General features: G+C 43.4%; 1 protein-coding gene across 10 annotated transcripts in view; it reads right to left on the bottom strand.

Moving 5' to 3' along the window:
* The window catches only part of LOC147014744 (inositol 1,4,5-trisphosphate-gated calcium channel ITPR1-like), a 213,003-nt gene that overhangs the window by 4,128 nt on the left and 193,436 nt on the right, over positions 1-15,439 (bottom strand). For 9 of the 10 annotated variants that reach the window (XM_085852937.1, XM_085852943.1, XM_085852944.1 and 6 more), the window contains 6 exons: positions 13,484-13,659; positions 10,685-10,849; positions 6,416-6,614; positions 4,270-4,365; positions 3,874-4,022; positions 635-800 (listed from right to left, as the gene is read on the bottom strand). In XM_085852937.1, the coding sequence (XP_085709063.1) occupies positions 635-800; positions 3,874-4,022; positions 4,270-4,365; positions 6,416-6,614; positions 10,685-10,849; positions 13,484-13,659 (951 nt within the window). The remainder of the gene's footprint in view (positions 1-634; positions 801-3,873; positions 4,023-4,269; positions 4,366-6,415; positions 6,615-10,684; positions 10,850-13,483; positions 13,660-15,439) is intronic. The other variant, XM_085852938.1, reaches the window with a different exon arrangement.

Here is a 15,439-nt window from a genome sequence, read left to right as displayed (position 1 = left end):
CAAGACCACATTGGAGTACCGCTTTTCCCTTTTGGCCCCAGTATCACATCTGTTTTTCCCTGGATCTGTGGAATCAAAACCTCTCAATAGTATTGGCATCTCTCATGATGTCATCGAAAAACAAGGCCCGTTGCTCTCATCGCAGACAGACCCGTGTCTTCTCTGTTTTTTAACCACCTCTCCTCCGGTCTAGCTCAGCCCTCCGGCCCTCCAAAGCTCCTCGAGGATGAAGCATGTTCTCCCAGTAAACCCCTGCTGGTTAAACTCCCGATATCCAGGCTTTCCGTCCAATACTTTTATTCCTCTTTTCTATTGTTGGAGCATCTTCTTCTGCAGACTGTTCAAATTGCCTTCCTCCCTCCAAGTCTTCAAGCAGGTTGTGCACTACTATCTCACACCATTCCCCATCCCTATCCACCATCACCCTACCTCACCTAACCTTCTTACTCAGACCCATATCCTGACACCTCGCTGTTGAATCATATTTTCCCGAACACCCCTGAAGGCTTCCATATAAAAACATGAGGAGAGTACTGTGTACCTACTAACACTAGCACTGAAAACTAGCAATCGACCATCTCCACAGTGTGCGATTAAACAAAGTCACACCAAATCATATGGAGTGAGCCCATACCACAGATGAAGCATGTTGTCCTCAGGGTCTCCTCTTTCTTTTGCTTCTCGCTACGCAGATCAGCAAAAGTATCGATGATAACGCCAAAGATGAGGTTAAGCACGATGATAATGACGACGAAGTAGAACAGCAGGTCGTATATTATGCGTCCGGCGAAGAGAGGCTCCTGGAAGGCAAAAATGGGATAAAAATACAAATGTAAGGAAAAGGGAGTTGCACATGAAATGTTGAATGGATAGAAAAGTGTGCGAAAGCTGCACAAGTGTGACAACAGGAGAAAAAGTGAAAATGAATGAGGAGCGGTAACGATGATTTGAGAAAGGTTTTAAAGGCCAATCTTTTAACACGACTGTGTTCACTACGGTCTATTTTTCAGGATAAAAAAAACCTTGGAAAACATTTTTCATTAAAGAGTAATTATGTCTCTTCTTTCGGAGATGTAGATGGTGACTTGCAACCGGGCCTCAAGGGCGGTGTACAGAAGCATTTAAAAAAGGCAACAAATACAAGGCACATGGAGGTGAAATTTGTTGCACATAATGTGTAACGTGCGCAGAGTAAAAGGAGTGTTCATTTACGTCGGTAGGATGTTGAATAAATAAAGAAGATGAAAGCGCAACCAATGCTAGGCCGAGGCTTCAGTCTTTGGCACGCTCACGAGGCTGTACCGTCAAAATGAAATATCTCAGAAGATAAAGAAAATAGGGTCACATTTGTACATGTTGTGTTTGAAAATAACGCTTCTCGCTACGAAACATCATATCTTCCAGTCTCCTTGAATACAGTATTTTGAATAAAACCAGCAGAGTACCCGCCCGAAGGGCGATCTTGTTCCAAGCATGCAACACGTTCGTCCAACACATACCTTTACTTGGGCAGTGTATAGGCAACTGACAGCCCTGTCTAGTCAAAAAAAAATAACCTGGGTTTCTGTGCATGAAGATAAAATATACCTCCAGTGCTGCTTATATTTTAAAACCTCACTGTACTGAAAAACATGGGGACAGAAATACTGCACTGTAAATGATGGAGATTTGTAATACCCTCTCCCACCTGGAGGCAGCGCGACACAATTCACATTTACATGGAGAATTTGCCAGTGGTCTTGGGAGGCGGTGGGGGGGGGGGTGAGGAGGGGGGTGCAAAGATAAAATCATTCATATACATTAATTGGGGTCATGCTGATCCTCTGTAGCAAGTCTGGATGTAATTGGCCCAGAACTGTAGGAGTAATGTGATAAACAAACACACAAACACCGGTTTGTGAATTTTAGTAAGGATAATTCCCACCAGGTTATTTTTGACGGGCTTTTAGATCAGGCGAATACATTTAATACGAGCAAATACAAACCGTCACTTCGCTGAGGGGAACATTAACATTGGGGGGAGGAGGAGCGAGGAGGGGTGGGAGAGCGAGTCAGAGGTGAGCAAGGAAAATGGGGGGGGGGAGAGCGAGGCCTCACCACCCGCCGCAATACACTCCGGGAAGGGGAAGCAAGCGAGGAGGATGGGGGAGAGAGGGGGTAGTGGGGGGAGGTAGTGTTTTGGACAGGGGGACCTTGATAGGGGGACTTGAGGAAAAGCAGGGGGGAATGGTCCCCCTTATGCCAGCATTAGTACAAGATTGAACGAAATTGGGGAGGTTAAAACAGCACATTCAAATGGGTCACACTAAAGGTCACCCCGACAGCGCCCAGAGACGTCCGTGGGATGTGGAGGGCTTTAGGAGGAAGTAAACATGAGGGAAGGGGGAATGGAAGGAAGGGCGTTTTCCTTCAATCATTGAAAAAGCTGTGCCAGTATTCATGCCTTCAGTTTAATTTCTACACATACGATAAACTCCTGTATCTTCACCTGAGACAAATTGTGGAATTGATCAGAGCAGCAGTTCCAACTGATACACAAAAAAAAATAATAAAAAACAGCTTTCATTTCTCCAATTTGCATATTCTTTGACACCCTTTCTTCTCTGCGACCTCAGCAGGAGTTGTACAGTCATGGAGGGGGTTTGGTAGGAGGACAGTGCAAGGGGGGGGGGGGGAAGCAGCATGAGGGGGAGGGAAATGGAAGGAGGAAGGAGGGGGAGGGGAAGGGAAGGCAGCATGACAGGGAGGGGAAGGGAAGGCAGCGTGACAGGGCGGGAAAGGCAGCATGAGGGGAAGGGAAGGCAGCATGAGAGGGGGGGGAGGGGGAGGCAGCACAATGGGGAGTGGGAGGGAAGGCAGCGTGAGGGGGAGGGGAACGAAATGTAGCGTGAGGGGAGAGGAACGGAAGGCAGTGGGAGGGGGAGGGGAAGGGAAGGCAGTGCAAGGGGGAGGGGAAGGGAAGGCAGTATGATGGGGAGGGGAAGGGAAGGCAGTGTGACAGGGAGGGGAGGGGAAGGCAGCGTCATAAGGAACGGCTGGCTTGGCAAGTGATTACCAATCACTGATCAGTCATATAAACAAAATGCACCTGAAGACGCCCAAGCAATGTCCAAATTGGACAAATGAACACTTTTTTTAAAGCAGTCGGAACTACTGCTGAAGTCAATAAAGAGGGTTAAAATTTGAAATTCTGCTGAGATCAAGAGATTCTTGAGGTTATGGCAGGTGCGGAAATGAAATAAAGCCATGAATGCTGGCATCTCTGGGCGTTTTTAAGGATTGCAATGTATTCAGCAAGTCGTAGGGACTATGATCAGGCATTCCACGATGTGAATGAGGAAAGTTAAAGAAAAAACTATCATTAATAAAGCATCGCGGCCTGTTCAAAGTCAAGGCATTGTGGAGCAGGCCAAAACAAATGGCGGCTTATACATGCGAGCTGACAGAGGGCCGACCAAGATGGCACACCACCATCTTTGTAAGGCTTATTTTGGTTTTTCATGATAAGCACCCCCTTAATTATCTTCAAAAGGGGTGTTTAAATGAACCCAAACACTGAGTTTTCATTTATGCACCATCTTGGAGTTTCCTCAGTCTGCATACAAAGTTTGGAGCCGCTAGGTTTCATTGATTTTGGAGTTAAGGAGGAGACGGTTGGACGGACTAACGGACACACAGTCTTCATTTCCCCACTCTAACGGATATCTATACTTATAAATGTCACCGAGATTTATTTTCGCACCTCCCATTACAGATAAGTAACAGTACTCAAACCCTGAGTTCCTCAAGGAAAAGGCCATCGGGTATGTACTAAAAACAGCAGGAATGAGGATATCAAAGATTCATGGGGTTACAAGATACAGGACCACGTGCCTCCTTCGATGGTTTGCGAAGAACATCACCGACGCCGCCTCCGTTACGTAGACCATGATTGAGCACAGTCACAATGCACATGATAAGCGTGTCACATGACCGCTCACCTTCATCATCTCCGCCATCACTGGCAAGAACATCCACCTTGTCTGATAATGGAATTCAAGGGTAGTGCATCGTATGCAAGAGGAGGAAGGTCAATACATGACTGAAGATATTCACAGGTGATCTTGAACAGAAATAATTTTTAAACATTTAAGAATCATACTTCCTCACAATGAAAATAGCAAAGTAAAGCAATAAAAATTACATTCAAAGAAATTCTGTGCATGATGAAGGAAAAACCAATGTCATTATAATGTGAAAACATCCAGGGAAGAGTTGAATCCACAGTACCGGATTGACCTAAAGGAGGGAAAACTTGGCGTGATGGAGAAGAGCAGTTTTCCTTGGAGCAAGCATCAGAGAGCACCACGTTTTGGAATGCAGGGCCTGTAAGCAAGCAGTAAATGTTTTAAAAAAAATAAATTAAATTAAAAAAAAACACGCACGAACAGCAGCTAACGCCTGCAGCAAACCTACTCCCTTTAAAACCGACAAACTCAGCAACTCCTTCTCCCATTCCCCTCTACCCCTTCACACATTTCTCTTAAAGCCTGCATCCACACTCCCACTTGTTTCCCTTTTCTTCCCTGTTCACCCCTAAGCAGAAGCTGCAGTTTTAAGTTGATTCAATTCAGCAGTGCAGAAGTACATAGAAGTCAAACAAACACCCCAAATGATAATTTCCAGTGTCTATAGTTTTCATGCAGAGAATCAACATACAGTATACGTATTACATTATGACTTGTAATGGCCACTACCACCAGGAATTAGTTTTATGACTACACGATACACTCAATCTATCCAGCCTTGAGAAGTCGCACCAATTCACACTGTACTATATGAATTGCTCATGCCTTTACTTGAGTGGTGTTTTGGCCAGATCGCTGTCTCGATCGCTTCCGAAAAACAAATAACCCGGCTTAACGTACATGAAGCAAAAACATGCCCACCGGTTCCGTGCATATATAATACATTGTGGATACGTGGCTCGAACAATTAAAATTGTGACTATGGGACTTCCGAAGACATCGTCGGCTTTCCAGAAAACCAACATGGCGGAAATGTTATTTTTCTTCCTGATCATTGTGGGTGGAGCCAAGTCAGCTCTCCAGCGAATCGGCTTGAAAGCTTCATATGCATACAGCTTCATGATGTTTTTAACATACAAGATATACACATATGTATATATCTGGTAACAGTTACAATCAGGGGCTGGCAGTACACCCTACAGGTATGTACACCGAGTTAGAATCTCGACTCAGCTATAACCTGCCATCCTGGTGTTTCACATGCAAGGCTATTCAATGTGTGTACCCATAGATCGGATGGACGTTAAACTGGGAGTCCCGTCTGGTGGCATTGGTTGATGGACGTTAAACATCCCACAATGTCCTTCGTGAAGAGTCGGTGAGTTATAACTGGCGACCTGGCCAAGTTCCAAATTCCTGTACACTCAGTCGAGTATCCTGTGTCAAAGTAGTGACCTGTCCAGGGTTGAAACCCCAAACCAAGAAACCGTTTCAGTCGAACCGACCCTCCATGTAGAGCATGGTACATTGTTGAATGAAAAAAGTTGCAGAGTATCGTCGGGCAGTGAGAAGCTGAGAGCATTGGCACCACACTTTTACCATAACGTCACAAATATTTAAAGCCCAGTGTGAATGCAAGGAGCCATACACAAAGTGCTTGAGATAATTGTGATGTCATGGTAACAGTGTGGTGCAAATATCTGAGCAATTTCACCTCCAGCTGCAATATTTTGAAAATATAAACAAGGGAGGAGGATGATAAAATTCAACAAAAATGATCAACAGAACTTTTGGTTAGTTTGTCTCTCATTTCTGAACATTTTTAGCATACAGTTCAGGTCAGGGATATAAATGCATAGGCCTCAGAGTTCCACAGCCCAACTTTAACCCAAACCCCTTATAAAGAGGACATAAAAAGAAAGGGGATGACTCTTCGGTGCTAACTTCCACAGGGTGTTCAAGTACCAAAATAAAACCACAAGTAGATTGTGCTCCATAAGATGCCAGGAAGTGGAAAACTAAAATAAAGCAAAATAGTTTTGTTCACAGGAAGTGGTCACTTTCCAGCAGGAGAAATTGCTTAACACACTTTCACATGACATTTTTCATTTGTCCATTTTGTTCAGTAGCATACATTTAAAGCTTATCCACCCCACCACATCCCCTAAAGGTGGGCTCGAAGTGAAAATGATTTTCCTTTTCAAAAAGTATCACAGCCAATCACATGACTTCTGTTGCAATTAGCACAAAGAAACTTGTGACACTGGTTTGAAACCGCACAGGAAAGGACTAACATATCTGGTGAGTTTTGATGATGCTGGTCCTTTATGGTTGAGGGGAGAGACAGACATTTGGATTCCACCTCACATCATTTCAGAAGATACAGTAAGTGTAAAGTGTCGGCCTACCAAGAGATGGCAGCTCAGAAGACTGAAGTCGATCAACCTCAAGGATGAAGTCATCCTTCAGGAAAAGGAAACCCACAATGGAGAAGAGATATACGAGGATGAGGCCCAGCACGGCGGTCAGCAATATGGATCGACCATTTCGAGTCACGCTTTTTATGACGTTGAGCAGGGTCTCCTCACGGTATATCACATCAAAAAGCTTGGGCAAACAGTGGGTGAAGTAAGGATAGATCAGATCCTCTTTACTCATTCCAATAATGGGAGGTAAAACAAGTACAGGATGTAGCAATTTTAGAGGCAAGACGCAGAAAAGTAACATCAGGAAGAGTGCACCAAGTTGCAACCGTTCTACACCAATACAACACCATTGTTCAACACCATTGTTATATCCTGCAAACCTCTGGCATCAAAAAAAAAAAAATTTGCAACAATGCAAGTTATCTATAATAATAAATGTCAGTGTTAGTCAGTCAGTCAGTCAGTCAGTCAGTCAGTCAGACAGTGTGCATCTCATCCACAACTCCAAAACTATGAAACCTAGTGGCCCGAAACTTTGCATGCATATTAAGGTGACTCCAAGGGAATGCATTCATGAAAACTGGGTATTTAGGGAAATTTAAACACCCCTTTTGGAGATAATTCATGGTTTACCTTCATGAAAAGCATATCCTTGGTCAGCTCAACTTCACCTTGCAGAGGTCATTTTGATTCGGTAAACTAAAAAAATGCCTTGCCTGAGAAATATGATCTACTCTCACGGACTGATTAAAGTACATAATCTAAATACGATTTCAGATTTGAGGATTGGATCTCGTGGACAAGAAAGTGTGGAAATCTGGAATGAAATCTGAAATTTTAAAGAAACTAGCCATTCTTATAACTGAGCAACGAATCCCCACACCACGGCAGGATGGCTGAGAGGTACGCACACCCGCTCCAAGCTGTCTAGCGTGGGTTTGAATGGTTTCGCCTTTTTGTGAGCTCTGCTTTCATTTGGGATGTTATTTCATTTCATTAGGAGCTTGGAGTGATGTTATCTTTTGTATAAAAGCGAATGAGATGTCATTTGTTTGTGATGCTAATCCTCTGAGCGCCCAATAGTCCATTTGCCGTTATTATGTGTTCCATTGTCAACCTTGTTGATGTGGAAAGTGAATGGTTTTATGATTGTTTTGGACTAACATGGCTCCATTAATAAAATTCAGGTGAGTTTCCGGGGTGGCCACCATGGGAAACTCCTGTAATTTGCATAAATTCAAGATGGTTGCTTCAGGTCAGACGATGGGGCTAAGTTTTTAATCGGTCAACATATAATCCTGTGTAATACCTCTTTTCCATATGATTTTGACATGAGGAATTCAATTTTGGGGTTATTTTTTACGTTCAGGAATAAATAGAGGTTCACATGAAATGTCCATGACTATTTTCTGCTGAAAATTATCGAACACCAATGCAAAAGTGAAGTCATGAATGGTTCACAACAGTATGTTGATAATAATCAGAAAGCATACACATTGTCATGTCATCATATTGGACATCTTAGGAACAAAGGACATAGAGCCTAGTAGACAACTTACGTATTGTTCATTCCCATTCATTGTACTCGTCCCCTTCCATATCCTCGTCTCTTTCCAGTTCAGCTTCGACACTCCCTTCTTCCACTTCACTTTCACTGTCCTCCACAGTCTTGTGTGGGTTGAAGCACTTGTCACTTCAACCACAAGTGCAGTATAGCGTGCAGGAGATCTTTGCATGGTGACAACTGCAACTTGCAGTACTGCAGGCCTTCCCCTCTGCTTTGCATCCAAACCGCACAACATCCATGAGGTCCAAAGGGGCTGGTGGAGTAGCAGAAGTTGCTGGCACTGGGATTCCATCTCTGATGTCCCATCCATATTTTGTAATGTCAAGTTCAGGTGGGGCCTGCTGATCAGCTGATTTTGCAAGTACTGTCTGCAGATGTGCACGCAAAATATGTAGGAATAGATTGATCTCAGTTGGAGGTAATGCCATGAGCTTGACGGGCTTGCCAGACTTCCTTGTGTACATATAGTACCTCATCTCACTCATCGTGGTACCTTCTGGCTGACCATTCAGGGCACAGAAGAATGTCCGCCCTGCTTCCATGAGCTGTTCGTGGCTTGATTTCAGCTCGCCAAGTGCGGAGTACAAACCAGGGAAGTTGCCAGCTCTCAGTGTCTTCAGGGCTGACACTTTGCCCTTGCCGTATGGGTATGACGTGGTATCTGAGCCAGTGATGTAGTGCATTCGCAAAAGCTGCAGACACTTGGGGCCAAGCTGGTCACAGGTGGTGTTGATATCCCAAATTGCTCCATCCCACCTTGCCATCTGCACTGTGGCCTGGATGTTGCGCTGGTAAACCCAGTAAACCATCAATACAAAAACATCAGTGTCATCAGAGAGGATACGTATCACTCTTGCATTACATTCAGCAGCCATGAGCAGGTGTGAGATCATTGTAATGTCTGCTTCATCATGGTTGAACGCACCATGGCTACGGCTCTCCACAGTAACTCCTTCACCAAAGTTATAGGTACTCAAAACCTTGGACAGCTGCAACTTGTTCTGCTTGTTTTTCAGGATGGCGTCTCGGCTAGGCAGGGGTGTGTTTATCGTGAGGTCATGGTTGATGGAACCAATGCCAGCACGCCTCACTCGTTCATGGTCCTTTGCAGAAACATCATAATATTTGTCAAAGACCAAGATCTTCTGACCAGCAATGGTAGACAGACTTGTCTTGATGGACTCAACTAAGACTGACACAGTTGCCCTCAAAGGCCAGACAATATGATAAAGAAGTTGGCTCGCGTCAACAATGGTAACATCTGGTAGCAGAGGCTGTTGTGCCTGAACACAGAGTTTGTGTGCCAGTGGTGCTTTGTTGCCTTTCCTTAAGCACCCATATTCATCAATCAGTGAGGAGGGTACTGCGCAGAGCTCAAACTGGAAGATAGGTCCGAGCTCCATTTGTCTTTGCTGTCCAATAGTCAGCAGCCTGAGGAAGATGGTTTCTAGATCAAAGATCGTCTTGTCCCCAATTTTCACTCCTTTCTGTAAGTGCTCCATTGTCTTGATGGGGCATGAGATGGTTGCATGGAATCCACCTGGAAGGGATGCATGGAACTCTGCAACCATTTTCTGACCTATAACCACGGAATCCTCAACATTCACTTCAGCTTCTCGGGGAGCAATTCGACCATTGGCAATGTTGTCCAGATGTGGTGAGTGATTCTCAAGAGGATGAGACACATTCGACAATTCAAGTAAAATCCGGCGCCTATCATCTGCATCAAGTTCTCTCCTCTTCTTCCCCTCCTCCTTGTGACGTGGTCCGATTCTTGTGTCCTTTTCTCTCACTTGGTCTTCATTGTCCTTGTTTGAGGAGTCAGGGTAGATGTGCTCCATTGTATCTGAGATGTAGGCGGTGACAGGAAAGGAACTGATCCACTCTGCTAACATCTCTGGAGAAAGAGTCAGACCCTTGAGGCCACCCTTGCCAATTCTAATAGCAGTTTGTTCACCGAAATGATCAGAGCTCACACCATTCCATTGCTAGGATTGCCAGGAACTCGAACATTGACCTCAAATTTACTTCTAATCACAAAAATAAGGTTAAATATCGATTACTCGTGCCAAAATTATATGGAAAAGATGTCTCACGTGTAATTTTAAGTTCATTACCTAAAAAGTTATATTTTCAGCCTGGTCAATGACGGCCATCTTGTATTTGCGCAAAAATAACAGATTTCCCCATGGTTGCCATCCGGGAAACCAAGCTTAATTTTGTCTATGCATGTCTGTGAACAAGAAACCACCATAAAACCATTCACTTTCGAGGACAACAAGGACTACAAATGGCAAATGGACTACAAGGTTAATTGCCATGAAACTTTATAGGATCACTTTATTATTATTTTTTACCACGATACACTTTACTAGGGTTTTTTAAAGTCATTTTCTCACAATTCATAACTTATAAAGACACGAGCCACACCTGTCATGGGGAAGGGGTGGGAGATCGGAGGGAGGGGTGGGGTGGGAGGAGGCAAGGAAGGGGTGGGGTGGGAGGAGACAGAGGAAGGGGTGGGATGAGGGAGGGGAAGAGGTGGCATGAGTCTGGAGGGAGGGAAAGTGGTATGGGATGGGAGGAGGAGAGAGGGGAAGGGGTGGAAGGAGGGACCCGGCATTTCCCAGCAACGCCGGGTACCTTTGCTCATAATAAATAAACAAACATGGTACGAGTCTTACCAGCAAACTGTAAAAAAACTCGTGAACACAAAGGCCCAGAATACAGGTCACAAGGTACACAATGTGGTACAAGAATTCCACATCTGTCAGGACAGCCCTGGAACCAAGCACAAAGATTCCCCTGTTTCCCGCAAAGCTCACCAAGAACACGAGTTTGTTGAACACCTGGGGGAAAGGGAAAGGCAATTGGTCAATAAGGACGATTCAAAAAATGAACAAAGTACAAAATTCCTCCATCTTTGCTGCAGAAGAAGCAACATCAATATTTTTGGTAAAACACCAAATTAAGCCAATGACCCAATGTCCACGTAAACTCTCACACCAACAAAAACTTTTTCCTTGATACTACCTCTGCCACCGATGGAGGATGGAGGTAATGTTTTCACCCCTGTCTGTCTGTGAGCAGGATATAGCAAAACATTATGGACCAATTGGGACAAAATTTGGTGGACAGGATGGGTGTGAGACAAGGATGAATTGATTAGATTTTGGTGACGATCCAGATCCAGATACGATAATTTTAAAAAGCGATTCTTCACCATTGAGAGAAAAGACCAAAAACGATATATAGCATGAAATCTCAAAAAGTTGTGGACGAGTTATGACAAAACCAGGTGGATGAGTTGGTTCGGTCACAAGATCAAGCTAATCGGATCTTGGTTAAGGACCGAATCCAGATCCGACTTATCAGTGGGATCCCAAACGTAAACTGTTAGCCTGGCAGAGGTATGCGCTCTACCAAGTGCCATTCTAGTTATCCACGAGTTTATTCTCACATAATTAAACTTCCAGAACCGATAACTATCCAAGTCCCCATTACAGTTTAACTTCTCCAACTTCAAGTGTAGTTATGAATTTAAAGAAAAACAAAATTGGATCAAACAGTTCATAACTTTAAATGGTAATCTGAGTTTTGAAATACAAATAATAAATTGTACAGACAATACAATAAGATTAATGGAAAATAATTTTCATTGGCTGAATGAAAACACTGAATGTAAATGATACTGATACCTCAAACAAAGAAAACAGTGAGTTCAGAGGAAATATAAAATGAATAGTCGCAAATGGGACAGACTCTAGTCTCCTGATGGAGGGGTGCCGGGGGGGGGGGGGGGGTGGAGAGGTCATAGTTGGGGTGCATTTGCTGATAAAGTTGATTTGAAGGAAAGTTAGGGGTCCATGGTGGCTGAAAGGCCTGACAGCACAATTGTATTCATGTGGTGAACACCATGTAGGAGAGGGTCAGAAATTTATGAAAAACGTTCCATTAGTTTTTCCCAAATGAAAGGACCCTTAAACCCCAAAAAGGGTATAAGTGTATAAGAGGTCTTAAGGGTGCAACGGTCTAAAGTGTCAAAATGGTCTAAAAATGGGTCTAAATAATGCAAATGTCTAATAGCATCGAAAGAGTCTTAAAAGGTCAAAGGGGTTTAAGGGTCTAAAGGGTCAAGGGATCTAAGCAATCCAGTGAGTCTATATGGTCTAAAGTGTCAAAAGGGGTCTTCATGGTCTTCAGGGGTCTAACAGTCGAAAGGGTCGATGGGGTAAAAAGGTGCAAGGGTACATTCCAAGAGAAGTCTGACGGTCTAAAGGGTCGATGGAGTCTACGGGGTATAAAGGGTTTTAAAAGTAATGTCACCTCTCTGCTTGGGTTCTTAAAACGCGGATTTTCGGCCGCTGCATAGCAACTACCTCCCAGCTCATGACACCTGTTTGCGAAGTTTCATCGAAATCCGTTTTCTGATTTGTGCTGTGGAGCCTCGCGTTGCACACACACACACACACACACACACACACACACACACACACACACACACACACACACACACACACACACACACACACACACACACACACACACACACACACACACACACACACACACACACACACACACACACACACAACCCGACAATAACAGATATCTAGCGAATCCCAACTTTGTTATTGGCTTTAAGAGCTCATCTCGACTGGTCATAGATGAGCTAACAATGAAATAACCATGTGATGGCCAGGTGGTTGAATGGTTAAGGCTTTGTTCATTTCCATCACTGGTGTGCACTCCATGTCCATATCTGTTCAGGGTGGAAGTTTTCCCAACCTGTAACTGAGTGGTCACTCCCCAGAGTCAGTTCTTAGCCATGGAAATGTTCACCACTTGTGAATTGACTAACGCTCTGTCAAAAGGATGGGCTCAACCATCACCACTACCACAACCACCACCAATTTTGCATCTTTTCCAAGAAATAAATAACTGAAGTTTAAGGTGATTAAAGATCAATTACAGTCCTTAACTAGAAGGGCACTCGGTAGAGCGCTTACCTCCACCAGGCTCATTAGTTTACGTTTTGTATCCGCCGATCCGCCGGATCTAGATTTGGACCTGAACTAAAATTTAATCGGCTTGTTCTTGTCATCTGATCAACTCACCCACCAAGTTTCGTCCGAATCCATCCAAACTTTTTGAGATATTGTGCTACATATCGATTTAGCCATTTACTCAATGGTGAAAAAAAATCACCAAGAAAATTCTCGTATCCTGATCTGAATCTTCACCAAAATCAAAACATTTCATCACTGTCACATACACAAGCTCTCCACCAAATTTCATCCAAATCCATCCACCTTTGGTGTTGGAGGTAAAAATCGATATATCCATGATTACAAGAGATTCCAATAATACACATAGCCCAATCGTGAACCCAAACCTGAGAAATATTTTAAATGACTATGGTGGTGTTTCTGGAGATGATCAAAGAGCAGGGTAATGAAGGCTGCACGGTGAAATCTCCTTACATTGGCTGTGCCCAGAAGTAATAACGTGATTTCAAGCCCGAATGAGATCATGGAAGTGAAGATGGAAGGTAATAAGATGTAACGGATGGCATTGGCACCAGAAAGCATCACAAGACCAGCACATCCTACGAGCAACATCACCCAAAGAAGGGCAGACATGGAAGTGTCCAAAGACCCTGTCGCATGAGAAATAGAAAAGGTCACTGAGGTCATAAAACTCCACATACTGTGCATGACAATCCTCTCTGGAAACATACAGAATCATTCATTGAGTTTACACATGACAAGGATCATGGGTAAAACGGGAATAAAAACAGAAATATCAGAAAGACCACATCTAGGAATGTGCGGAGGAAGTTAAAATGTGGTGGTGCACTGTATTTGTACCAGGCCTGATTTTAAAGGGTGGGAGAACACAAACAAAGCGAGAGATCATCTGCAGATGCTGAATCATGATGGAGTAGAATGTTCACTTGAGATCAAATTATTTCGATCAAGATTGACAAGTCGTCGACAATGAACATTCGAACAAGTTTTCTGCATTAAACAAAGCAACCCGATATGTGCGAGTAATCGAAACATTTTTTTTAATGTAAAAAGGAAGTTAGGATGTTCCTCCAAAAAGTATGTAAACAAGGTAGGGATGATAACGAGAAATGATCATGTGAAACCATCCCTACGTCTTTCTTTGAATAATGGTTGGCCCGACACAAGACAGTGTATGTGCGTGTGCATGCGTTATAACTACAAAAATGTTTTTATTACTTGTGTGATGTTAAACCAAGTCTTAATTTCCCAGATCCAATTGTCTTAACACTCAAACTAAAAAGAAAAGTTTTAGAGCTGACTAAGAGTGTAATTTTTTGTTCATAGCTTTGAGGCTCTGACTTTTCTTGATTCTGAGTGTGAAGCATTTACACACAATATACAAACATATATATGTATATATATATATATGACCTCCTGACATCAACCACATTTTAATTACAGGCTGTTGTACCTAAAACAGTCACTGTGGTCGATTTGACCATGAAGGAAATTTATTGCATAAAACACATCGGCCATTTGTGTAGTGTCCTTGGTCTTGGAGAGTTACGATCATTCGTTCTTCATCCCAGTTGAGCTGACTTCTTCTTGGCTATTCCACGTTTCACGCATGACATCCATTCACACCTGTCTTTCGAAAAAAAAATATTTGCTAGCTGGGTTCAGGATACCTTTTCTGCCTTGCTGTCTTCGTGTTTGCATACAAATTGGATTCTGGAGTCTGTTGAACTTTTCACGTACTCAGCCCGTCCGACAGATGTCATTCTGTGCACTTGGTTGAGTTCCATTCGGCCGCTCCCTCCTCCTCCTCTCGGCAGGGATGCTCTTGGGATGCATTGATTTTTGTGGCTGGTGAGGAGTTTCCTTGTTTTGATATCAAATTTATTGATTTCCACCTGTGGCCAGTTTATTATTCCACAACTGTATTGGAACACTCAAACTGTATGTTGGTTTATGGCTTCGATATCGTTTCTTGGGGAGCGATACGTTTTCAGGATCAGCCTCGTACTATGCAGGTATTCTTTGGTAACCGTTTTGTGCATTTGTTTGTGACATATTTGGTGGCCCTCTTCTACCCCAAGGCATTTCTAAGATGATTCATTGTCTAGCTTCTGTATTGTTGTATTTAGGTCGATTTTTGTGTTGTGCGTTTTTGTTGGTCTACCTTGTACGAATGTGCACTTGGCACAATTATTGAGGCCAAATTCCATTTGCATGTCGGCGGATTACAGTTTCACCAATTTCAGTTGTTCTGCCAATTTTTTGGTATTTGGTGCAAATAATTTTAAATCATCCATGTACTGTAGATGTGTCACCTTTCTTGTCTCGCGTTCGAATGTATTCATGTCTTTGCTCATTCATGAGGTTTCTCAGTGGGCCTAGGGCCAGGCAAATCAGGAGGGTTGAAAG

This window comes from Eptatretus burgeri, chromosome 13 (genome assembly GCF_056783735.1).
Source record: "Eptatretus burgeri isolate ZD-2024b chromosome 13, Ebu_testis_v1, whole genome shotgun sequence".
Taxonomy (NCBI): Eukaryota; Metazoa; Chordata; class Myxini; order Myxiniformes; family Myxinidae; genus Eptatretus; species Eptatretus burgeri.
The sequence above is the reverse complement of the archived record's forward strand: the minus strand, read 5'-3'. Positions and strand labels throughout refer to the sequence as shown.